Genomic DNA, 26,257 nt, shown 5'->3' on the forward strand with positions numbered 1-26,257 from the left:
GCTCAACAAACTCCCAAAACTAATCACATGTAAATTCGAAAAGTACAATCACATTAACGTTTGGGGGTTTATCGTTAGGGTATCTTTATCCCACAAATCTAATTAAGAGTTTCTTAAAACAACCTCTTTTTTTTTACTTTTTATATTAAAAAAAATAAAATAATAAAATAAAACACACCAATAGCAAGTCACCCATAGATTATGGAATCTACAAACAGTGCAGAAAACCTACAACAAACGTTTTTATTTTGGCGAACAATAAGTCAATGAAAGCCATCTGGTTCACTCGGTAAAGATTATTCAATTCAGTACGTAGTCTAAACGTCACACTCTTTATAGCCACGTTTTATCCCTAGCTTCCTCTCTCTCTCTCTCTCTCTCTCTCTCTCTCTATATATATATATATATATAAGCTCTTCTAGGGAGCTTTTCAACTCTCAGACTACGGTTAAGCCCTAATTACTTTCTGAGTATTCATCAGAATTCTTAACTTGGCTAAGAAAATGGCAATTAAGCTTGCCCTTGTAGTCACACTCTTTCTAGTCTCATGTGCTGTTTCAAAGGGAAGATCCCTTAGATTTTCGATCAAGCAACTTGACCGTTATAGTTTTCCTCCTAATTTTAGTTTTGGTGTTGGTTCTTCAGCTTATCAGGTTAGGTCTTTTAATGTAATTGTCGTTGCTTAAGCAATTTTATTACATAGAACAATATGTATTGTATCTACTGCCTAACTATTTTACAAACTAGCTAGTGAAACTAATATTTAATTATACAAAACGTTCATTGATGCAGTATGAAGGTGCAGTCGCGGAAGGAGGGAGGACGCAGAGCATTTGGGACAACTTCACACATGCATATCCAGGTGTACATTTAATCTAATTCCTTTACTTTTTCACCAAAATATCAATCAATATTAACATTCTATGGTTTCCTGGGAGTTTTAATTACAAATATATCTTCGAACATGGTTCTGTGAGTGCCAACACGAAAGCTTGAGAAAGAAGAAAACTCTGTTTTATTAAAAATGATTTTCAACCTTTTTTTCTTGGTCTCAGACCCCTTACATCATTATATACAAAGCTTAGATCTTATCCTTTCATTCAAACGTTAGCATACGACCGCACAGCTGTCAAGACAGCTAAATCTATTCGTTGTAACCATACTGTGAGCTGGCTCGTACGTACAACGCTCACGCAAGAGCTGTGTGTTGACAGTCTTGACAGAAGACGACGAAGTCTGCTTGTTGGGCTGAGACACGCTGATCTGTTTCTCACACGTTTGGGCTTCATACACAGGCCCAACATTACTATTGTCTTTACACCCCCGCAAACTTGGCGTAGGAGGCACGGAGACACCAAGTTTGCTTCTCCACTTGACAAACGGTTGATGAGCCAAAGATTTTGTAAAGATATCAGCCACTTGAAGCGATGCTGGAATGTGTTTCACTTCAAGAGCTTTGAGCGCCACCCTCTCTCTGACATAGTGATAATCTATGTCAAAGTGTTTGGTACGTTTGTGGAACATCGGATTGGCTGTTAAGCACACAGCAGACAAATTATCACAGAGCAGAAGTGGAGTGACCTGTTGCTGCAGTCCCATTGTCTTCAACATGTTTTGTAACCACACAATCTCAGAGGTAGCTGCAGACATGGTTCTATACTCGGCTTCAGTCGATGACTTTGAGACTGTTTCATGTCGTTTTGCAGACCATGAAATGACATTAGAACCAAGCATAGTGCAGAACCCACCGGTAGAACGTCTAGTGTCTTTGCAACCAGCCCAGTCCGAATCACTGTAACAGAGCAAGGTGGAACTTGTGTTCGCCAAGATGCTGATTCCCATGTCATATGTACCCTTCACATATCGCAGTACACGTTTGAGAAGGTTGAAGTCAGCAACTGTAGGTTGATGCATCTTTTGGCATATGTAATTGACTGAGTATTGAAGGTCTGGTCTTGTTAATGTCAGGTACTGAAGCTTTCCGGCTAAGCTTCGAAACTGCGATGGTTCTGCACATAGCTCATCTTGACCAGGAAGATTATCAAGCTTCAAAGGCAAAGGCGTGGGCATGGAAGCGCAATCACGCATACCAGCTGAGACAAGGAGATCTTGAGCATACTTTGACTGATTTAGGAAAAGACCATCTTCACACTGATGAACCTGAATGCCGAGGAAATAATGAACACTGCCCATATCCTTCATTCGAAAAGCAGAGTTCAGACTTGTTAGCAAATTGCACACTACAGCTTCGTTGTTGCCAGTGATCACCATGTCATCAACATACAAGAGTAAGTAGATAACATCACCTCCACGATGATAAACGAACAGTGAAGGATCTGGAAAGCTACATTCAAATCCAAACTCCAAAAGAAATGAACTGAACTTGTCAAACCAGGCCCTTGGAGCCTGTTTCAAACCATATATAGCCTTCTTCAATTTCCAAACATGATCTGGTTTGTCTTTGTCAACGAATCCAGGAGGTTGCTTCATATAGACTGTCTCCTTTAGATCACCGTGCAGGAATGCATTTTGAACATCAAGCTGTCTAATCTTCCACTTCTTAGTAACAGCCACATGTAATACTGTTCTTATAGTTGCAGTGCGTACCACTGGACTGAAAGTTTCAAGAAAATCAATCCCTTCTTCCTGTTCGTTGCCCCTTGCAACCAATCTTGCTCTTCGTTTTAACAGTTTGCCTTCTGCAGTCAACTTGTTTTTGTAAATCCAACCACAGTTGACAGGGTTCTGACCTTCTTCAGACGGGACTAACTCAAAAGTCTCTGTCTCCTCCATGTTATCAACCTCAACTTGCATAGCACCTGTCCATCCAGGATCCTTGAGAGCTGCTTTGACACTACGTGGTTCGGCAGATGGACCCTGAATGACCATCATTGCATACTTTGGATTAGGCTTCATTATTCCAGCACGAGAGCGAGTTGTCATAGAGTGAGGCACTTGAATAACTGGTTGCACCTGCTGCACTACTTCCTCTTGATGATCTGCTGCTTCATGCTGAAGATCAACTGAACCAGAGTCACTACTAGCGTTGTCAGCAACCACAGGCCCAACAGGTGTATGAGCTTGTGGAACCTGGGTTGTCTGAACTGGAGGGTTGAGGACAACGTATCTTGCCGGTAGCTCATCAGGCAGTTGCTGCTGTTGATCAGAAGAATCACGTGAAGGTTGTAGGTTCACCATTCTCCAAGCGTTTAACAAGACGGATGCACTTGGTTGATGAAAGTTGCTATACACGTCTGAAAACGGGAAGGAACTCTCATCAAACAGAACATGTCTAGAGATAAACACTCTGCCTGTTGGGGGATAGAGGCATCTATACCCTTTATACTTCTCGTTGTAGCCCAGAAAAACACATACCAGAGACTTTGGATCAAGTTTGTTGTCCATGTAAGGACGCAAGTAAGGATAACACTTGCATCCAAAGACTCGAAGAGAAGTATACACCGGTGGGGTTCCATTAAGTACTTCAAATGGACTTTGGAGATTGGGAAGAACAGAGGATGGTAAGAGGTTGCCAATGAACGCAGCAGTGAAGAACGCCTCGACCCAAAGCTGTTGTGGTACTTTACTCTCAAACATCATCGCAGTACCTAACTCAGTAATATGTCTGTGCTTCCGTTCCGACACACCGTTCTGCTGCGGTGTGTGAGGACATGAGATCCTTTGTCTGATACCGTGCTTTTCCAGATGACTCAAGAACTCTTTACTGATGAATTCACCCCCACCATCACACTGGAACTGACCAATTCTGTGTTGATATTGATTCTCTACCAAGGTTTGAAAGCGTTTAAACACAGAAGAAAACTCTGATTTGAGCTTTAAAGGGTAGAACCAAGTGTATTTGGAATAATTATCAATGAAAATAACATAGTACTTGAATCCCTGAGCTGACACCACAGGGCTAGGTCCCCACAAGTCACAGTGAATACGTTCCAAAGGACGATGTGAGACCGATTCAGAATCTAAAAACGGAAGCTTAGAACTTTTTCCTAAATTACAAGCATCACAAAACAGACGTGTGCTTGTTTTATTCATAACTATGGCTGAACTCCGAGACAGTTGTTGAAGGACTTCCATGTGTGTGTGACCCAGCCTCTTGTGCCACACAGCTTCACTTGTAGCTTGCTGTCTTGTAGAGTAGAAAGCTTTAAACTTCTCGTCCTTCAACACATACAGGTTCTTATGCCTTTTTCCTTGAGTTATCACCCTCCTTGTTGCTTTGTCCTTTACACAAACAGATTCAGCATCGAAAGTAAACTCACAGGGGTAATCAGCAGTTAACTTTGACACAGACAAGAGTGATTTGGTTATTCCTGGACATATCAACACATCATTGAGAGGTAAAGTACCTTGTGGAGTTTGAAGGGAGATAGAACCGACATGAGTGATTGGCAAGTAATCACCGTTACCAACCATGACCTGATCATTACCCAAATATGGCTCCGAAGACTGCAACTGAGACTGATTGCTGGTGATGTGAGCAGATGCGGCAGAGTCTGGATACCACTCTTGTCCAGCATTTGCAGAGTTGTCAGAAACCTTCAGAGCAGCAAGTGCAGTGTGAACTGACTCAGGAGACTGAAAGTTTTCATCGAAACGGTTGTAGCATCTTGCAGCTGTGTGCCCAAAACGACCACAAATCTGGCATGTGGGGCGTGAGTTTGATGTATTGCCTCCTGCAAACTGCTGCTGAAATCCTCTGCCGCGAGTGGAGTAGGATGTGTTGCCTCTGCCTCTGTAACCTCCACGGTGGTTATAGCCGCCACGACCTCGAGGATTGTAGCCTCTACCAGCATGAAAAGCTAGATGGGGGTTGACTTCAGCAGGTTGTGCATACACCTTGAGCTTATCTTCGAACGCAATGAGCTTGAACACGGCATCTTCAAAGCTCATCTGAGTGGGAGAATCCATTGAAAGCTCTATGACCGTACAAATAGATTCGTACTCTTTGCCTAACCCACTCAATGCACCATAGACCATCTCTTGTTCAGAGACAGGACATCCTATAGAGTGTAGTTGATCACACACGCTCTTAACATCACCAAGATACTCAGTCATCGACTTCTGTCCTTTTGACATACCTTGCAACTTCCTCTGTAGATCAAGCTTCCGAGTGGCTGAGACGCGGTTATATTTCTGCCCGAGAGAAGTCCACACTTCCTGCGCTGAATGTAAACCGTAAACAGACCGCAGTGCTTCTTCCGACAGAGACCCAAACAACCACGCCATGACCAACTGATCCTTACGCATCCACTTGGGAAACTCAGGATTTGCTTCCTCTGTAACAACATCACCATCCCTTCTCGTGACTGTGGGTAATGGCCGAGGAGTAGATCCGTTGAGAAAACCCAAAAGAGATTGACTTGAAAGAAAAGACTCAAACTGTGTTTTCCAGAGAAGATAGTTTGAAGAAGATAGTTTTAGAGTCACGCATTGCGAGATACTCAGAGATGGAGTAGAAATAGCTTCGATGGACTCCTCCATGGCTCTGATACCATGTGAGTGCCAACACGAAAGCTTGAGAAAGAAGAAAACTCTGTTTTATTAAAAATGATTTTCAACCTTTTTTTCTTGGTCTCAGACCCCTTACATCATTATATACAAAGCTTAGATCTTATCCTTTCATTCAAACGTTAGCATACGACCGCACAGCTGTCAAGACAGCTAAATCTATTCGTTGTAACCATACTGTGAGCTGGCTCGTACGTACAACGCTCACGCAAGAGCTGTGTGTTGACAGTCTTGACAGAAGACGACGAAGTCTGCTTGTTGGGCTGAGACACGCTGATCTGTTTCTCACACGTTTGGGCTTCATACACAGGCCCAACATTACTATTGTCTTTAGGTTCTAAACTGTGGAATATTTTTGCTTTTATAAATTGTACGTGACACGGTAAATTAAACTTGCAGAAAGGACAAATATGGACAATGGAGACATAGCCGTTGATTTTTATCATCGATATAAGGTATGGTTTTACGTTTTTTTATTTTTACTTAGTAACTATTATTTTAATATACTTTTTATTTTATTTTAATATAATTGCCCACTACAAAATCATTTGAAACGTTTTTTACGAAAAGAAATTCTTGAAAAAAGTAGGTGGGACTTAAAAAAAAGAAAAAAAAAGTGTATGGGATACAGAAATTAATCCAAACCTTAGTTTAACAACATTTTGTCTTCTTTTGTGCGTTTAGCTAATATTTACCTTAAATTCACGTAACAAACGAGCAGGATGACATCAAGTTGATCAAGCAAATGAATATGGATACTTTTAGATTTTCCATCTCTTGGTCAAGAATACTACCAAGTGAGTACTACTTCAAATTTCGAAATGATTGACAAATAACAACTTCATGGTTCAATCTTATATGGATGTATATACTTAACCATTTGTCGATCTTTCAAATTTTGAATATTCAGGTGGGAAACTAAGCGATGGGGTAAACAACGAAGGAATTCAATTCTATAAAAACCTCATTGATGAAATCCTCAAAAACGGTGAGAATCATATGCTCAAACCAGTGTGTATATATAATTATATATATTACTAGCTATTTCTGTTCAAAATTTTCAATGATTTCTGATCATTATATATTCAAACATACACACAGGCATAAAACCTTTTGTAACCATCTACCATTGGGATATCCCTCAAGCTTTGGACGATGAGTACGGTGGATTTTTAAGCCCTCGAATCATGTGAGTAAAAAGATTTATAAAAAATATTCTTCCATTACTTACCATATATAATAAACTCAAACACGTAAGGTTATAATTTTTTTTAAAATTATGTTGATGTTTGCGACAGTGATGATTTCCGGAACTTTGCAAAAGTCTGCTTTCAAGAATTCGGTGACAAGGTCGATATGTGGATAACATTCAACGAGCCTTATATTTATAGTGTTGCGGGTTATGACAAGGGCAACAAAGCAATGGGACGATGCTCAAAATGGGTAAACAGCTTATGCGTGGCTGGTGATTCAAGCACCGAACCTTATATAGTTTCTCATCATCTTCTTCTAGCTCATGCTGCAGCTGTTGAAGAGTTTAGAAATTGTGACAAGGTATATATATTATTGGACTATATTAAAGGGCGGAAAATATGTGTATAGTTAACATTTTGAAATCTGTTTGTGATACTAATAAATTTGGTTTTGCAAAACAGATCTCCCAAGATGGAAAAATAGGCATAGTGTTATCACCATTTTGGGTCGAACCTTATGATGTTAATTCCCATGCTGATAAAGAAGCAGTTGAACGAGCTCTTGACTACTACCTTGGTTGGTAAGTTATATCTCATTTACAAGTTTTATTGATAATTCTAATAAATTAGTGTAAGAATTAATCCGCCTATCTTTGTTTCTTTTTATTTATACAGGCATCTTGATCCTCTAGTCTTCGGGGACTATCCAAAAGCAATTAAAAGAAACGCTGGAAAAAGATTGCCTTCGTTCACCAGAAAACAGACTGAAATGATAAGAAACTCGTTTGATTTTATTGGAATAAACTACTACAGTGCTCGATATGTCACACGCCAACTTCAGAGAGACCCTTCACGACTTCGTTTCACCACCGATCAACACGTGGAGTACAAAGGTAAGAACCTCAAATATTCAAAATAAATAAAAGAAAAGCAGGCTAAGCAGTTTTCTAACTGGTGATGTATAGTATATAGTTTTTTTTAACACAAAAAAATGAATAGTATATAGTAATTACCCAAAAAATTACTAAAACTGATAATATTTCTTTCTTCTCTTTGTTTTTATTAGTGACAAATCGTGACGGCGACTACATTTCCTCAGAATCGGTATGAATTACAACATCTCTCAAAATATTATTGGCTTATATGTACAAATTTCAGAACAAAGACTAATTTACATTTGTTCTTTGATTTCTTCAATTTCAGGATGAACTCAAATTTATCTATGTATATCCCGAGGGCCTACGAAAGCTTCTAAATCATATTAAAAATAAATACAACAACCCAACTATCTACATAACTGAAAACGGTAACATTCTAAGAATTACTTTCAGCTATTTCACTAATTATTATCTAATCGTTTTTTTTCTTTATTTTATTAGTTTAATAACCACTCAATAAATTACAGGATATGATGACTACGATGTTGGGACAGTTCCACGTGCTCAACTATTAAAGGACACGAAGAGAATACAGTACCACGAGAAACATTTTCAAGAACTACATAAAGCCATCACGTAAGAAAACTTCAGTATCTATAAAAAGTTGAATAAGTATAGTGACAACTAATCTTAAGTGATAGTTATCTAATATTAATAATGTATTGCAGCGAGGATGGGTGTGACGTTAGAGGCTATTCCGCATGGTCGTTGTTGGATAACTTCGAATGGGAACATGGATACACGATGAGATTTGGTCTATACTACGTTGATTATGCAGATGGTCTAAAACGATATGCTAAAGATTCAGCCAAGTGGTTCAAAAAGTTCCTGGAGAGAAAGGAGAAAGTAACATCGTTGGGTCTGTTTAGTAGCATCAAGAAATGGTGGTCTGCGTTGCAGATTGTCTAACTTCTTTGAAGAATGAATCAAAGCATGATAAACAAACAACTAGAGTCCTTGTTCTATAGGAAATTATATATACATGTTTGTAGCGTACACAATCATTCTTTTACAAAGTAAATTGTAAATTTTGCAGAAGTGCTCTAGAAACAGTAAATATTGGATGTACGTATGAATATACTCACACAATCATTCTTTTATTACTATTTTTGTTTATTTTATCTTTTTATTTTTTAAAATTAAATATTAAATATTTTATTTTCTTTAAAAAAATATGTATATAAATGAAACAATATGATTGGAGAAATTCTTGGGTTCACCCCTAGAGTGAACCTTTAGGTTCACCCAACCAATATGATTTTGTTATTTCATATTCAGTATATTTTAAAAAAAAATTAAAAAATTATCAAATTTTATTATATTTTAAAAATAAAAATAAAAATAAATAAAAAATAATAATAATTGCAAACAAAAACACGTTTAAAAATTATATTTTTAATACCTTTAACCAACACTAAACCCTAAATCCTAAATCCTAAACCCTTGGGTAAACCCTAAATTCCAAAACACTTGGATAAATTCTAAATCCTAGAGTTTAGGATTTATTCAAGAGTTTAGGGTTTACCCAAGGGTTTATAGTTTAGTATTTAGGGTTTAGAGTTTAGTGTTTTGATGATTGTGTTAAAAGTATATTTTTTAAAAAATCAAAAGATTTATGATTTATCCAAAGGTTTACCATGGGTTTAGGGTTTAGTATTTTGTTGACGGTATTTTAAATATAATTTTTTTTGCTACTACTATTATTTTCTATTTATTTTTTATTTCAAAAACATAATAAAACTTGACAATATTTTGTTTCTTTTTTTTTAAAGATACTAAATATAAAATAACGAAATCTTATTGGTTGGGTGAACCTAAAAGTTCACTCTAGGGGTGAACCCAAGTATTTCTCATATGATTGGTTGATGAACCTAAATGTTTACCTTAACATGAATCCAAGAAAAACTCATAAATACCGGACGGTGTTTAACTTCCATAATTTTTTTTTAATTTCCATAATTAGTCTTTTCAGTTTTGATAGTTTAATCTTTTTAATATAGGTTTACTTTATCTAGTCAACTAATGCCATCAGCAGCGACCAAAAACTACTAGAGTCTCTCTAACAAAAAAAATATATTTTATTATTTAATTTATGTTTCCGTTTTGGAAATTAACTTTAACAAGCAGAAAGGAGACACCTGTAGATTTAATGTCAACATCATCTTTTTATAAAGAAGCATACCTTCCATGTCTCTTTAATCATCTCTCTCTTTCCTTAGTATATTTTTACAAATATTTTATTCATGAGAGATTCAAAGAAAAACTTTCACAGGAGATTCCTTAATAGTTAAATAATATAAGTCGTTATTTTAGTAAATATTTCTTTTGTTTCTTTTTATATGATATTTTAGTATAAATACACAAATTAAAAAAATTACTTTATTAAAGCTTTAACTACAACAGAACAAATAACTAAAAGTAATTAATTATTGATGTTCTAAATAAATAAGACAAAAGACTACACATTAATTTTTAATATTTTTAATTAGTTATTTTGATAGTTTTACGGATTTGTTTTTGTTTTTTTGTTGAATTTTTTTTAAGACTCGATATATAATTTGATAAGCCAATGATTTTTTCCGTGTTAACCAATATGATAGAAAATTTCAAAAAATCATACAAATAGAAACTAAATTATTCTTTATAACATCATATATAGAAAAATGAGGGAGTATAATATTTTACAAGATAATTATTTAGATTATCGTGTTCGAGCTCTCACGTTAAAAGTTAGAGTGATTAATTTTGTTTATGTCCTTAATGAATATTATACATAAAAATTTGCCATAAAATAAAACGAATTTAAATTTTGTTTAGGTAGATAAGTGATTAAAATAATTAAAAAGATAATTACTATATTATAATGTTATCTGCAAATAAAAATGAATTGAAAATTTATTTGATTAGGTAAAATATTTTAACTAAAAAGATAATTACTATATATATTATGTTGTTATCTGAACATATGTTTTAATAAAAAAAAAGTTAAAAACAGAAACATTACTAAATGTTAATCAAGTAAAATTCTTAATTTTATATAACTAAAAGAGAATATTGATTGATTTATAATATTTAGTTATTAGTAATAAATATAATTACAAAAAACTCTCAAATATTTATAATACGTAATTTTTTTGAAATAAGAACATAAACAATAAATTATTACTATAATTTTTAATTAATCATACATGTATTAATAAGTAATTATAAAACACCTAGTTAATAGAATAATAGTAATCAAACAGAAAATTAAGCAAGCAACTATAATTGTTTTTCTCGGTTAAGTCGCACAACTGATGTGTAAGAAATCTATGTTCCATACTAATAAATAAAAAACATAAAAGAATATTAGGTCAGACAAATATTGAAAAGGAAAAAATAAATCAAGCAAAAAATATATATATTTTAAAAGAATAGAACTGTGAGAAATAAAGTTAAATAAAATAAACTGAACCTAAATTTTTAAATGGAAATAGCGTACATGTCATCTACATGGCTTCACCCATAAAATAATAATAGTAATAAAAATTAGTTATTGGTTAATAATAATAATAATAATAATAATAATATAATAATAGTAATAATAATAATAGTAATAATAATAGTAATTGACTTAATTAAATGTTATCTCAAGTGTGAGCTTCAATCAAATGTGGGTTTCTTGATTCCATCCAGGACAGCCCATTTTTATGTCTTGAACCTATTTAGGCCCTGGCCCAGTCGTGTAACACTATTAAACCAGTAATTTCCTAGATTATCTTAAATATCCAAAAACACTACTACAGAGGATCATAGTTTCGTTTTGGCTGGGATGGATTCCGATATCCAGGGAAATTTGGGGTATCCGGATTTAGATTTGGATCTGATCCGTAAATTTAATATTTGGATTCGAAACATCCGGATATCTGTCTATGGGTCTGATTGGTAACAGTTGTAGCTTCGAAATTATTGCTGTAAAAAATAATTTGTAGACTTTTTGCTGTACTTTTAGATTTTGTTACTGTAGAATTTTATGAAAGCACTAAAAATTGTTTTAGATATTTGGCTTTACAGAACACTTCTACAGTTGTAGGTTATTTTAAGAGCTATAGTTTAAAAAAATAAATTAAAGCATGATTGCTTTAATTTTGGTGCTTTAGAAATAAATGTGGCTGTGGAGAGCACTCACAGCCGCTACCAATCACACCATATATTTCATACTATCCGAGGATATTTGGATCCGAATCCAGATTAGTAAAAATAATTAATAAAGTAAAAATAATAATTTTAAAAATATAAAATTTTAAAATAATACATAAATTAAATATTTATACAAGATTTATAAATATGAATATAATATTTAAAAACAAATAAAATATAGTATTATAAAATTAGTTTAGTTTTATGAATAAATATTAATACATCAAATATAATTATTAATAAAATAAAGATTTTTAATATATTTTATAAATAATAGATCAAGATCCAGATATCCAGACCTAAAAATTAAGATATATAGATCCGAATCGATTTTGACAGATCTTTGATTTTACTATCCGGATTCGGATCCGAACATTCTGAATATCTTATTTTCGGAGTGAATCTAGAGGGGATTTCGAATCGAATCCAGATCCCGAATAATAAGTCCCAAACCTAGTTTCGTTTAGACCTAGTTTCGTTTAGTGGACTTAACACTCAAGCCGCTAAATTTTCTTGCGCATATATGAATCTATTATATAATTTTCAAGATTACCAATCACATTTTTGATAAAGAAACTCACAGAACTAGTAGGTCGGTTGATGTAGACTCTTCTGTAAAGATGTTATCTTGAAGAATCAAGAAAATATTTCTAGTGTATATTCCATCTATGACAATTTACTGCCTTAAGTAGAGATTCAGTTTTGACAATTTATGTATTAGATTCTTCATTGGGACATTGATCTAACCGGGTTATATATTTGATTTTTGAGTCTTCGGTTGACGACGACATGGAGATGAATTTATTTAGAGTTGGAGTCCCCACTTTATGTACCAGTGATCAGCCATTATGAATACAACGACAATACAAGAGGGATGAAACTAATCACGTCCCACGATTATTGAGCTGTTTTGTAATTGTCCTTTTCTTAGAAAAATCGCCGGCAAGCTTGACCAGTTTAGAGCCACGTTACTATCAAGACTGCTTCTATTTGTCAAGTTACCAGTGGATGAATATTAAAGATCAACGACAAAGTCTAAGAACATACACCGTTGACTGGTCACACACCACTGTGAAAACTACCAATATGCCCTCTTTTTCTTAGTCTCTCGTGAATGATTCAAAGTCAACGACGATGCTCTTCTCCGCCTATGTCCCAACGATCTCTGTCTCGTGTTTGTTCTCTAAACGAGAGAGCATTTTGAGCTTACAATATAATATAAAAACTGAGTGAGAGCATCAACTAGTAGGGGACATACATGAACATGAGCATCAATTCATTACGCACATGCAAAGAAAAAAAGGGTATTGTTTCTAAAGGTAGTTACAAAAAAACACAAAAGCTAGGTAAGAGAAATAAAAAAGAAACAATTTAAATTATGCATGGTTTAAAAGCTTTTGCGTTTTTCCTAACTTTTTTTTTGTAACTGATGCGTTTTTCCTAACTTAAGTGGAAATTTAAGTTAAGAATCCATTCTATCATGGATTACGTGTAGTTGCGTGGGTCCAATTGAACTTATAACCTTCTGCCTTTTACCGTAACATGTGCTTCAAAACTTGTTAATGCGTTCGGAAGAACGCAGCAGGTCGCTAAAATAATTTAATCAAAGATAAAAATGATTAAAATTTCTTCGGACTGAACATCCCTAACCGAAACCATGCTAATTATTAGAATCTAAAACTGGGAATTTTTGGGTTTTACGCAGCCATCTATGACATTGAAGAACTCGATTTTCAATTTAAAAATGGATTAGGGACGAATTACGTGCAACGGAAAGTAGAGCATATCTATATTATTATTTATGAAGTGATTTTGCTTACTTGTCATGTTCTTCATGATTTTAGCTAATTTTATTTATTTGTTATATTTTTATTAAGTTTAAGCTAAATTATCATTAATGTATTATTTGTTTTGAGCTGAATCACTAAATCATTAATTTAAAATAATAGCTTGATGAATATTCTATATAAATAAAACGAATTTTATTTTATTAATATTAAATTTATATGTTATATTAGCTTTTCTTATTTGTCATATTTTTATTAGGTTTTAGACTTTTAGATAGATTATTAATTTATTATTAGTCTCTAACTATTCACTAATTTATTTTAATGATATACAATTTATATGTTATATGCTATATTAAATAATTGATTACAAAATAATATTTTAGAATTATAAAAAAAAAAAAAATTCTTCTATATTTATTCTTTTTTGTGCCTATCTGAAAACAATATTTTTGTTATAAAAGTTAAAGAAAAATTAAAATACAAAACAATTTATTATTAAATATTAGTCAACCAAAAAATATAAATATATTTTCTAAACTATCTCTAAGATATGAGTGTTTTAAAAAAACTTAACACAATAATAAGTATATATTTTGATTAAAAGTATTTGACATATATAAATATTTTGATGTTGATTTAACTATTTAAAAACATAAATAATAATTTATTATGCTGGTTTTAGCTTAATAAGACATAAACTAATAAATATTTATAAGAAATACATGCCTGCATGTGCGGACAAAACACCTAGTTTAAAATAATACGGTCCTTAATCAACTAAATCGGCAAAGGACAATTTTTTTTTCTCTCAAAGAAATATATTAAAAGTTTGCAAGTATTCTGAAAATTGAAGTTGACCGACCTTATTGATATTTTCTAATAGGCAAAACAAGGAACGGTCTGCAATAGGATTCCCCCTTCAATCAATTCGATTTTTAAAATAATAATGCTGCATAAAGAAAAAAATTATAACCCCACTTTGACTTCTCCATTCTATGCATCTCAATCACGCATTTATATATCAAATCACTTTGAAGGCGCTTCTCAAGATCTATAGCAGAGAAGATTATTTCAAGATCTACCTCTTATTATCATTCTATCTTTCTTCTCCAAGATCATCCTTTAGCAAAAACCACACTTTAGTTTCATACAAGACTAAACCCACTAAAGATGACACAGTAAGTGCTCTGTTTCTTTTCTTTCTATGATCTCAATCATTTCAAGATCCATATTTAATGATACAATTTTAATGTCTTGAAAATTAATCTGTAGTCTTCAAAGAACATATCCTACATCGATGTCAAAAGGTAGAGCTAGCTTTCCAAAAGGCTTTCTCTTTGGAACTGCCTCTTCTTCTTACCAGGTAAATAAAATCAAGAAACAGAAAAAAAGCAATAAAAAAAAACATTACAATATTCACTTACTTCAGTTTGTGTTTTTTTTTTGTGTAGTATGAAGGAGCAGTCACAGAAGGTGAGAGAGGTGAAAGCATGTGGGATCATTTTTCCAACAGGTTTCCTCACAGGATCAGTGACCATAGTCATGGAAACGTCGCCGTTGATTTCTTCCATCGTTACAAGGTACTTTCTACGTTTAAGCTTTTCGGTTTTTTTCTCCTCAAGGTAGTAAGGTACACAATAGTGAAGATCTGTGATCCATTTCTTGTACAGGAAGACATCAAGAGGATGAAAGATATAAACATGGATTCTTTTAGGCTCTCCATTGCTTGGCCAAGAGTTTTACCTTGTAAGTATATTTCTGTTTGTAGAACCTTATGTTTGTCAATATTCATAGCAGTTCCATATCGAAAAATATCTCGAGTTGATTCTGTGAAATTCAAAAAACAGATGGCAAAAGGGAGAGAGGAGTTAGTGAAGAAGGGATTAAGTTTTACAATGATGTTATAGATGAACTCCTAGCCAATGAAATCACTCCTCTTGTTACCATCTTTCATTGGGACACTCCTCAGGATCTTGAAGATGAATATGGTGGTTTTCTAAGCGAGCAGATTATGTAAGATATTTGAATTATATATATATATATATATATATATATATATGTGGTGGGTGTATCTGTTCTAGAGACTCATGTTAGGTTATATGTCAATACAGAGATGACTTTAGAGACTATGCAAGTCTCTGCTTTGAGAGATTTGGGGATAGGGTGAGTCTGTGGTGCACATTGAATGAGCCATGGGTGTACAGTGTTGCGGGTTATGACACAGGGAGAAAAGCGCCAGGACGATGCTCGAAGTATGTAAATGGAGCTAGTGTTGCTGGAATGTCGGGATACGAAGCGTACATCGTGAGCCATAACTTGCTTCTAGCGCACGCAGAAGCAGTGCAAGTGTTTAGAAAATGTGACCATGTAAGTATACTTTCTATAAATAGTAAGATCACAAGTCACTTTCCAGTTTTTTTTTGTTGTAGTTATCTGATTTGAAAACTATGCAGATTAAAAATGGACAAATAGGAATTGCGCATAACCCGCTCTGGTATGAGCCTTATGATCCGAGCGATCCAGATGATGTAGAAGGATGTAACCGAGCTATGGACTTCATGATTGGTTGGTAAGTAATTCAAAACGAGACATGGATTAGTCTTTTTTTTTTAGTGTCAAACCGATCTTGAATTTGTCTTTTTGTCGCGGTGTTTCTTGCAGGCATCATCATCCAACAGTGTATGGAGACTATCCAGACACGATGAAGAAATCTGTTGGAGATCGTTTACCAAGTTTCACACCAGAACAATCCAAGAAGCTCATAGGCTCTTGTGATTACGTTGGTATCAACTATTACAGCTCGCTTTTCGTGAAGAGTATCAAATACGTGGATCCTACGCAACCTACTTGGAGAACTGATCAAGGCGTAGATTGGATGAGTATGTCTTTTGATGATAATGGTTATGATTCATGATGATGCTGGTACTAATGTCATCTACTAACACATGATGCAGAAACCAACATAGATGGGAAACAAATAGCGAAACAAGGAGGATCAGAGTGGAGTTTTACATATCCAACAGGACTCAGAAACGTTTTGAAGTATATGAAGAAAAACTATGAAAATCCTCGCATTCTCATTACCGAGAATGGTATAAGCATCTTTTGCATGTGTCCCTTTGTTTCTATATAGATCTCTCATGCAATATTTGTTTATGATAATCTCAGGTTATGGTGAAGTAGCTGAGCAGAGTCAGAGTCTGTTTATGTACAATCCTTCTATCGACACAGAGAGATTGGAGTACATAGAAGGACACATACACGCCATTCATCAAGCTATACAGTAAGCAACACTTATGATTATAACCATTTATAAAGAAAAATAAATAAATTAAATTTTTTTTTTAAAATGAAAATTATACTGTATTGATATTAACAGCGAAGATGGAGTTAGAGTGGAAGGTTATTACGTATGGTCATTGCTTGATAATTTCGAGTGGAACAGTGGATATGGTGTGAGATACGGTTTGTATTACATTGATTACAAAGATGGGCTTAGACGATACCCTAAAATGTCGGCATTGTGGTTGAAAGAGTTCTTGAAGTTTAATCAAGAAGACGAGTCTTCTTCTTCTTCGGAGTCTAAGAAGGAAGAGAAGAAGGAGAGCTATGGCAAACAGCTACTGCATTCTGTTCAAGACAGTGGTGCGTTACCAGCGGTTTTGGGGAGCTTGTTCGTGGTCACTGCAACTGTTGGTACTTCTCTGTTCTTCAAGGGATCCAATAATTGAAACTGAGTGTTGAAAAATCTAAAGACGGTTGCAAATTGTTGAAGATGATGAATATGCTATGATTTGTAAACATTCTTTGTGCTTGTTCAATGTTATATGAACTTGTTTGATCTATAAGGGATTTTATCATTTTTCTAAATAAATACTTTTCTTAAAATGGCCTTACAAAATCAGCCCATTAAGCAATTCTTAAAATTCACCCACTAGTAGTAACTACGATCATGGGCCTCTTATCATCTCTACTAGAAAATGCACCTTTTCCATTTTGGATCTGCAGAGAGATGGAGAAAAATAGCTCATTCTATCAGTAGTTTTATTTGTTTTTATAAAATTAATTTGTTGAACAGGTTTTTAGATTTTATCGTATAAATTATAACCATAGTCGGAATTGGAGTAAAATTATTTATATGTAGGATCAGCGAGCACACCACTGTAAAACCCAAATTTAAAGTCTGTAGATAATTAAAGAGTTCGAGCCCATATGGAGATTAGGCCTAAATTTTTCTTAAGCTCAAAGGCCCACCTAAAGTAAATATTTTTCTAAGCAGCATGGTGTGATGAGGATTAATATTTCTGTTGCCATCCAAATTCGATATTTTAATGTTCTTAGTTCTTATCAAACTAGTTCTTATTGCTGCTATTGAAATTTCAAAATCAAAAAATATTATAGGAAGTGGTTTGTAGTTTGGGCCTGGGAATTGATTCTTTATCCGCGGGCCCGTTCTATTTAATCTGTTGTAGAGCGGATACAGGTCAACAGATTTGGAAAATATATGAGACGGATGCGGATCGAGTATATTTTATGCGGACCGGTGCAGGTTGATCAAATTTAAATCGCAGATACTTGTCAGCTCACAACTTTTTTTTGTTTTAAATATGACTTTTTAATAAAAATATGACTTTTTAATAAAAATGATAAAATTTATGAATATTTAAAAAATAATTAAAATATTTTATTTATATTATTTTAAAAACAATAAAACAAATATTAAAAATATTATTTTTAATATTACCCGCTAATTTAAGCGAGTGGAATCTTACTTTTTCTAGTTGCAAGCTAAACGGTTCGGATTTTTGAATTAAAAGAAAAATTTGTTCCGCAGTAAGGTGGGGTGGGTCGACGCGAGGCGAGTCGACCCGCAAACCCAACACTATTTGTATTAATGATGTTGTTTAAATTTCAGTAGCTGAAGTAGCTTTAGGGAAGGAGGTCACTTGACCCCTATAAATTTTTATTACAAACAAATTTACTTTACTTGTATTTTTGGTTTAAAAAACTGGTGAAATGTTGTAAAATTAGTACAATGACCCCTGTAAATTTTGCTCAAAATTAACTTAAGCTTATGCTTCAGTTTTGTTGGCTCCAGTAAGCTTTGTGGCCGGCTCCGCCACTGTTGGGTTCACACTTCACAGTATGGGGAAATGAAATTTTACATTTGTATGTGAGAAACGCTAATTTCCATGAATATTTAAACTATACGGGGACAAACCAAATCAACAGTAATATGAATACTTTCTTTTAGTCAAGCTAAATAAGGAAATAAAAATGTATATGTATATTTACTCAACATTCACGTTCCACGTTGAATGCTTTCTACTGGTAGGCACTAGGCAGAGTCCAAGTCGATACGTGGAAACTGGCAGCGTACAAAAACACAAAAAAAAAACGTTCCATTTCTTTTTTTTTTTTTTTTTTTTGTTTAACCTCGGGGTATCCCAGGCCCAGAATGCCCAGACTAATCCCCAAGGGGAAGGAATGCCCACGGATAGACGCCCCTCCCAGTTTTTCAAATGGGCCGAAAGCATGGCCCATATCCGTGTGGGTGACAAGAGCGTTGCAAGGTAGTTCCCTCCGGCGTGGATCGAACCCCCTACCTGGGTGCAGGCGGGGACCCGTCCTAACGTTCCATTTCTTTTAAGATATATTTTATGTATCAACAGAGAAGTACAATTTTGTCTATCATAAAAATGGCATACTAGATTCATTTTATCTCCCGTCTGGATTCAAAAAAAAAGATTCATTTTATCTATTTGATTCCTAACTCTTATTTGAAGGTTTTAATAGATGTGTTTCAAAAAAAAAAAAAAAGATTCATTTTATCTATTTGATTTTTTAAAAAAAAATTATATAGCATTTCTAAAAAATCTTAATAATTATAAGAATAGTAATAACAAATCAATTTTAACTATAAATTTAAATTATACTTTTATTTATAATTTTTGAGAAAAATATAATTAAATCTTACAATTTTAAAAATATTTTTACACTAATACATTTATTAGTTTCATAATTGGTACTATAATATTATTATAAATTAATTTTATTATTTTGATTTATTAAAAAAACTTTTCAGAAATTTCAGAAGTTAAATAAAATAATGCATTAATTTAGTATAAAAATATCATGTAGTTTTACATGCTCAAAATAATTGTTTTGCCAAATTTTTGTTGACCAAATAATCAATTTTAAAAATAAATATTTCAAATTCAAATGATAATATTATAAAATTTATAAAAGATAAAATCATTGATTGATAACATATATTTTTAAAAATGCATCACAAGATAGCAAAATCGAAATAGTATAACATTTTGAAAATAAATTAATAAAAATTAAAAACTTAATATCATAGCATCTGAAAATATCATATACCAATAAAATATATTAAATAATATGATGGATACTCAATGTATAAAATCTAATAAAATAATAGGATCAATTACCTAAACTGAACAATTTGTTCACTTGAATTTTTTTGCAATATATTAAAATGATAGATGATAAAATGCCATACGAAAATATAATTATCCTAAAATTCTATGTATAAATAAATAAAATTTAAAATGTATTATGTGCAAATGTAGAAGTTAAAAAGTATTTTGAAAGAGATTTTCTATTGGTTGTTTCATATCATGAAATTATTGTATCTAACTCGAAAATATTTTATTATGTAATAATAATTAATATCAAGTAAAATATTTAAATAAATTATTATATATTAATATTGTTGAATAAGAAATTTAACTAAAATAGTTATAGAGTTACATAACATTAAAATTAAATTATATATTTAAAATATTTTTGATAATATCAAAGTCATATATTTATAAATGATTGGGTACGGATCAAAGTTTTAGTTATATTTAAAAAATGTCATTTGACTGACATCGGAGCAGATGTATTTTGACTATAGACATTAGAACCTCTATGTGTGTAACATGCTCATTCAAGTTAAGCAAGCGCAAAAAAGAAACTTAGAAAAATAGCCTCCTAGAAAATTCATATTCGAACTCGAAAAGCGTGATTACTTGGATAGACATATATATGTATTTAATTTGTAAATAAGTATTTCATTTTCACAGCTGTTGGTCATGCCAGACTTGCCAGTTGCTAGCTTGTATTCAAGTTCTAGCAGTTTGAAGATAAGATAACATAAAATAAAATAAGTTTTCAGTGTATTTTTATATTTAAGTGAGACGGCGTTAAAGATTATTTATCAACGACGTCATTCTATTAAGACTTAAATCTATTTTACGAATCTATTAACCTAGAATGTTTCATAAATTCAGGGTTCATTGTGGAAGCCTCCTTGGTCCAGTGGTTTGATTAAGGGTTCAATTGCTTCTACATTCGGAGGTCTAGGGTTCAAATCCCAGAAAATACCAAATTATGCAGATTATGGAGAAACATGTTACAGGAGATCTTCAGCTTAGTGCATGGCGTACCATCGAACATGGATCTCAAAGGACGGCTCAGAGTGGTGCAGTCAGACGTGTATTCTCATAGGATGGTAGAATTGTCGGCTGTAGAATCGTTTTTATAATATTCTCATCGTTGTAATAGCATAATTTCTCGATTATTCGATTCAGACGTTAAAAAAAAAAATTCAGGGCTCATTTTACTATAGTAGGATTATTTATATAGTTTCGGTCCACTAATCACACGACGGCGTCAACGAATATTAAGACTATAGCCAGAGTGAAAAGTCTACTGCTAGATTCAGTCTTTGGTTTAGTTTCTATTATTAATTATTAGATTCAAGTAACCGGAAAAATGAAAGGAGAACTAGAAAAAGAGATATTTCAACTTTTATTTGATTTAATAGGACTTTTGATAATTTTAGTTAATTTGGACAGGTTTTATCCTTCTGTAATAAGAAAATAATAACTAAAATTTTAAAATATGAAAATATGAAAATCATTAAAAACATAAGTATGACTCTTTATATGTTTAATTTCTTTTTAAATAGTAAAATAATATTTTATTTTATGTATTGGGTGGGATAGAATACACATTCTAGCCATCTACCTAATCTATAAATTGAATACTAAGTATTATATATAGTTCTATCTTCGATATATAAGTTCTATTGGGAAAATCTGAGCTAAAAATATTTCATTTTCCAATTTTCTCAAAAATTAATCGAAGTACTCAATCTAAGATGAAATAATACTAATTTTGGCTTTTAAACAAAGTTGTAATTGTTAACAGCTCGAATATGGGAGACTATAGCCAAAATTAAAAGTGTATCGTGTATCGATATCAAGTCTTTTCTAGTAATCTAAAGTGTAAATTTTATAAATTAGCATTTTATGAATTAACAATTTAATAAACTAATAAATGTTTCTAAGTTATATTTCTTATCCAGTTAATTTGACTAAATAAATATTTTTAGTTAGTAAAATGTTATTATGGTCATGATGCTAATTAATATACTGAAGTTTTCCTGTATCTAAGGTTTAATGTATTTAGTTATAAGTTATTGTAAATATATTAAGAAATAAAACTACCCATCATGAAATTTACATGTATAATCATTTATATTAAAAATATGATTCAGTACTGTTTTTTTTTTGTTCACATAGGATTCAATACTGTTAAAAAAATTATTTTCATCGTAAATAATAAAATAAATATTTTAATTGGTTTAACTTTAAACCAAATTATCTTCTAGTTATGATGTAGTTACCCGAATGTTCTTGAAAACGAAAGTAGTACAAGACAATTCCGAGCATGTGTTTTGAAAAACATAATACTTCCTTAAGCCGAGAGTATTAAAAAGGACTAGGAGTGTAGGACATCAGTGATGTCATTACTATATAGTAATTAAGTACGAACTTTCTTGTGTCCAAGCGAGAAGTGACATGAATAGAACTCTAATTTTTCTTGTAAACAACCGGATTTATCTGATCCAAAAAAATTAATTGGTTGGGTCTCGTTCCACCAGATAACCCAAACCATAAAAAAAGAAGAAGTTTGAACCTTCTTAAACAACAACGTCAGAAAACCGTGACATAATAGTAAACGCTGACGTTGGAAACAAAAAACATTGCACATTTGCACAATAAACATATTTTCTTCCAATTTTTTTCTTTACCTCCGATGTCTATAAATAGCTGCCCGGATCACATCATTTATTCCATCGACAAAAATCTTGAAATTTGGTATCTATATCTTGCTTCAACATGTCTTAGATCCATGTTCATAAGCTGAACAGGACATTACATACCAAGCCAACATTAGTAAATTAGCTGTCACAACGTATTATATATAACATATACACGTATCTGTGCAGTTTAAAGGGCCAGCTTCTCCACATCAAAAAGGCATTAGGTGAAATCATTATCTCTCGAGTGAAATCTTCTGTTGTAAGCAATGAAACAGTAAGTGGATTATGTGATAGAGGACCTATAGTATTAAAATTTGTTTAGATTATAATATATATATATATATATATATATATATGTCCTTGTTCTGTAACGTATAACATGCATGCAAATTTTATAAATTTTAACAATGTTTAATACAAATTGTTAGCAGGGGAAGGAAGATCTGTGACAAAAAGAAATCATTCGGACGAGCTGATTTCCCTGAAGGTTTCTTGTTTGGAACTGCTTCATCTGCTTACCAAGTAAGTAGTACACATACAAACGTTACACGAATGCAATATTCAAACCTTAGATTTTTGGAGACCGTTGAATGGGTACGCCTACGGTTCACAGGACCAAAACGACCGACTCAGTTTCCAAGTTTTTATTTATATTTTGATATAGTATGAAGGAGCCGTGAAAGAGGGTTCCCGAGGAGAAAGTATGTGGGATACTTTTGCTCGCAAGTACCCAGGTATCATCCACATCCCTTTTACTGAGATTGTTGCGTCAATCTTAAACAACCTGTAATAAAATAATCATATTTGCAAAAATAAAGTTTAAATACTTTTTCAGAAAGAAATTGCCTCTCTAACGCGGACGAGACGGTCGATTTCTATCATCGTTACAAGGTGGGTACATAAGATAGTTCGGTATTCATCAATTTGATGTGTTTAGGTCTATCATCATCTAATTAAGAAAAAAAAAACGAATTATACATATGTGACAGGAGGATATTCAAAGGATGAAGGATATAAACATGGATGCTTTCAGATTCTCCATCTCATGGGTCCGGATATTACCTCGTAAGCTACAAACATAAACAAAAACAAAAATCTTCCAATCTCTTCATTAAATTCTGATCATATTCTAAATTACAAGATGGCAAAGTAAGCAAGGGAGTGAACAAGGAAGGAATTAAATTCTACAATGAGCTCATTGACGAGTTATTAGCCAATGGTAGATCGATATATGATGTGGTTCACTCGTATACTATTGGTAAAATTATAAATCAATTTATCCAGTTCTTATGGCATCTTTAAACATCAACAGGAATTACACCTCTCGCAACTTTATTTCATTGGGATACTCCTCAAGCTCTAGAAGAAGAATATGGAGGTTTTCTAAGCGAAAACATTGTGTAAGTAAACTCCAAACATCTCGATTACATTGCTTTAAGGCTTAAGTTATTTTATGTATGTGGATTTTTGTATTATGCAGAGTGGATTTCCGAGATTTTGCTAGCATATGCTTTGAAGAATTTGGAGACCGAGTGAAGCTATGGTTGACAATAAACGAACCATGGGTCTATAGCGTAGGTGGCTATGATGCAGGAAGAAAAGCTCCAGGACGTGCCTCAAAATACATGAACGATGCAGCCACAGCCGGAAAATCTGGTCACGAGGCTTATATCGTTAGTCACAATCTTCTTCTCGCTCATGCCGAAGCCGTTGAAGCCTTCAGGAGCTGCAGTAATGTATGAACTACTAATCTTGCTTTGTGTCGAAAAGATGGACCAAAGAATTAACTCACACGGTCAAAAAGTTATATGATTAACATATAATATGTAGTGTCGATTAGTTAGTCCTTTATTTCTTCTTTTTTTGGAACGCAGTAATATAGTACTTTGTTATATGTTAACATATCATTATAATTAATAAAGGCATCTTCATGTTCAGTGTAAAGATGGTAACATCGGCATGGCGCATTGTCCTCTGTGGTACGAGCCATTTGATTTAGCTTGTCTCGAAGATAATGAAGCAGCCGAGCGAGCTATGGAGTTTATGTTTGGATGGTACGTTACTACGTTAGAGTACTAATACTTCTTATCATTATCATTATCGAAATGTTTCAATGAGTTTCTTTCTTACATTTATACGTGGATTATTATACTTTGTCTACCGATAATTTTAGGCACATGAACCCAACGGTGTATGGAGATTATCCTGAAGTGATGAAGAAAATAGTAGGAACTAGATTACCGTCTTTCACCGAAAGCCAATCAAGAAAGTTAAAAGGATCTTTTGACTTTATTGGAATTAACTATTACAGCTCTGTTTTTGCTAAAAACGTTATTGACGTGGATCCCGACAAGCCGTTTTGGAGATCAGACCAGCATGTTGAATGGAAAAGTACGTAGTCAATTTAAGAGGACTAGTGAAGTTTTTTTTTTTTTTGACTAATACTAGTGAAGTTATTTATATGTTAATTTTATATTCTTGAGAATTTTCCTCTTATGATTTGATTCGTTTATTTTGACTCGCACACTTTCTTTTTTTGTTATATTTTGAAACAGAACAAAATAAGGCGGGCAAGGCCATCGGTGCACAGGTTGGTTTTTAAATAATAACTTCAAATTTCTATAACTTGTATACTCTTTTTACATACTAATTAGTTTTAATTATTTTTGCCTTTTCAGGGTGGGGTGGAGTGGAACTTGATATACCCACAAGGATTACGAAAAATCCTGAATTACGCCAAGAGTAAATACGGAAACCCTAAATTTATAATCACCGAAAATGGTAAAATATATAACTCTCTCGATACGCTTCAACTTGAACATCAATATGGTAATATCTATATTTTTCACAGTACTAAAATAACTGCAAATTTTATTTGAGCAGGACACTGTGATGCATACGAAAAGAAGAAGCCAAGACTCTCTGAGCTGATGGATATGAAGAGGACTGATTATCACAAGAAACATATTAACAGCCTTCACAAGGCCATATAGTAAGCTCAGTTATTTTCAAAAAAAAAAAATCCTTACACAACATAAAAGTTACTAATCTAGCAAGATTTATACGTGGATCTTGATTGATAAAAAAATGGAATACTTTTGTAGCGATGATGGAGTCCAAGTAGGTGGATATTTTGCATGGTCATTGCTGGATAATTGTGAATGGAATTGCGGATATGAAATACGGTATGGACTATTCTACGTGGACTACGAAAATGGGCTTAAGCGTTATCCGAAAATGTCGGCTATGTGGTTCAAGGAGTTCTTGAAGAAAAGAGATGAAGACATGGTGAAAAAATCACAAGTGAAAAAGGTTAAGGTGTCGGAGTTTTAAAGCTAAGCAAATGTAACGTAATAAGGTTGATATGGCCGTTTGCATACTACGTTAATGTTGATTTCCTTTTAGTTTTGTATAGCAGGTGAAGTGATTAATTTCTCCTGCCTGAAATAAAATGTTTTCAAGATTCGAAAATAAAATTCCAAAAGGTTTCCTAATTTGTATCAATAA

General features: G+C 33.1%; 3 protein-coding genes across 4 annotated transcripts; all 3 read left to right on the forward strand.

Annotated features, from left to right (window-relative positions):
- Nucleotides 1-416: 416 nt before the first annotated feature.
- On the forward strand, nucleotides 417-8,752 carry LOC108851918 (beta-glucosidase 32-like). 2 transcript variants are annotated; one of them, XM_056988094.1, is made up of 13 exons: nucleotides 417-653; nucleotides 793-862; nucleotides 5,929-5,984; nucleotides 6,251-6,326; nucleotides 6,440-6,517; nucleotides 6,631-6,718; nucleotides 6,828-7,083; nucleotides 7,185-7,303; nucleotides 7,398-7,615; nucleotides 7,789-7,826; nucleotides 7,926-8,028; nucleotides 8,128-8,236; nucleotides 8,329-8,752. In XM_056988094.1, exons 1-13 carry the CDS (start codon nucleotides 504-506, stop codon nucleotides 8,567-8,569), a joined length of 1,602 nt encoding a protein of 533 aa, XP_056844074.1. In that variant the 5' UTR covers nucleotides 417-503; the 3' UTR covers nucleotides 8,570-8,752. The 2 variants fall into 2 exon arrangements, with proteins under 2 accessions (XP_056844074.1, XP_056844075.1); XM_056988095.1 differs by having other exon boundaries at nucleotides 575-653; nucleotides 793-967; nucleotides 5,864-5,984.
- Nucleotides 8,753-14,641: 5,889 nt separating this feature from the next.
- Nucleotides 14,642-17,517, forward strand: LOC108813391 (beta-glucosidase 26, peroxisomal). The gene is made up of 11 exons (XM_018585930.2): nucleotides 14,642-14,807; nucleotides 14,902-14,992; nucleotides 15,081-15,209; nucleotides 15,300-15,375; nucleotides 15,477-15,642; nucleotides 15,741-15,996; nucleotides 16,083-16,198; nucleotides 16,291-16,508; nucleotides 16,584-16,721; nucleotides 16,798-16,912; nucleotides 17,009-17,517. The coding sequence occupies exons 1-11, from the start codon at nucleotides 14,800-14,802 to the stop codon at nucleotides 17,358-17,360; spliced, it is 1,665 nt and encodes a 554-aa protein (XP_018441432.2). The 5' UTR covers nucleotides 14,642-14,799; the 3' UTR covers nucleotides 17,361-17,517.
- Nucleotides 17,518-22,800: 5,283 nt separating this feature from the next.
- On the forward strand, nucleotides 22,801-26,257 carry LOC108809356 (beta-glucosidase 27-like). The gene is made up of 14 exons (XM_018581501.2): nucleotides 22,801-23,024; nucleotides 23,179-23,272; nucleotides 23,415-23,484; nucleotides 23,586-23,641; nucleotides 23,740-23,815; nucleotides 23,892-23,969; nucleotides 24,063-24,150; nucleotides 24,231-24,486; nucleotides 24,689-24,804; nucleotides 24,924-25,141; nucleotides 25,306-25,340; nucleotides 25,429-25,531; nucleotides 25,634-25,742; nucleotides 25,855-26,257. Exons 1-14 carry the CDS (start codon nucleotides 23,017-23,019, stop codon nucleotides 26,081-26,083), a joined length of 1,536 nt encoding a protein of 511 aa, XP_018437003.2. The 5' UTR covers nucleotides 22,801-23,016; the 3' UTR covers nucleotides 26,084-26,257.

The sequence above is a fragment of the Raphanus sativus genome, chromosome 6 (genome assembly GCF_000801105.2).
Source record: "Raphanus sativus cultivar WK10039 chromosome 6, ASM80110v3, whole genome shotgun sequence".
Classification (NCBI taxonomy): domain Eukaryota; kingdom Viridiplantae; phylum Streptophyta; class Magnoliopsida; order Brassicales; family Brassicaceae; genus Raphanus; species Raphanus sativus.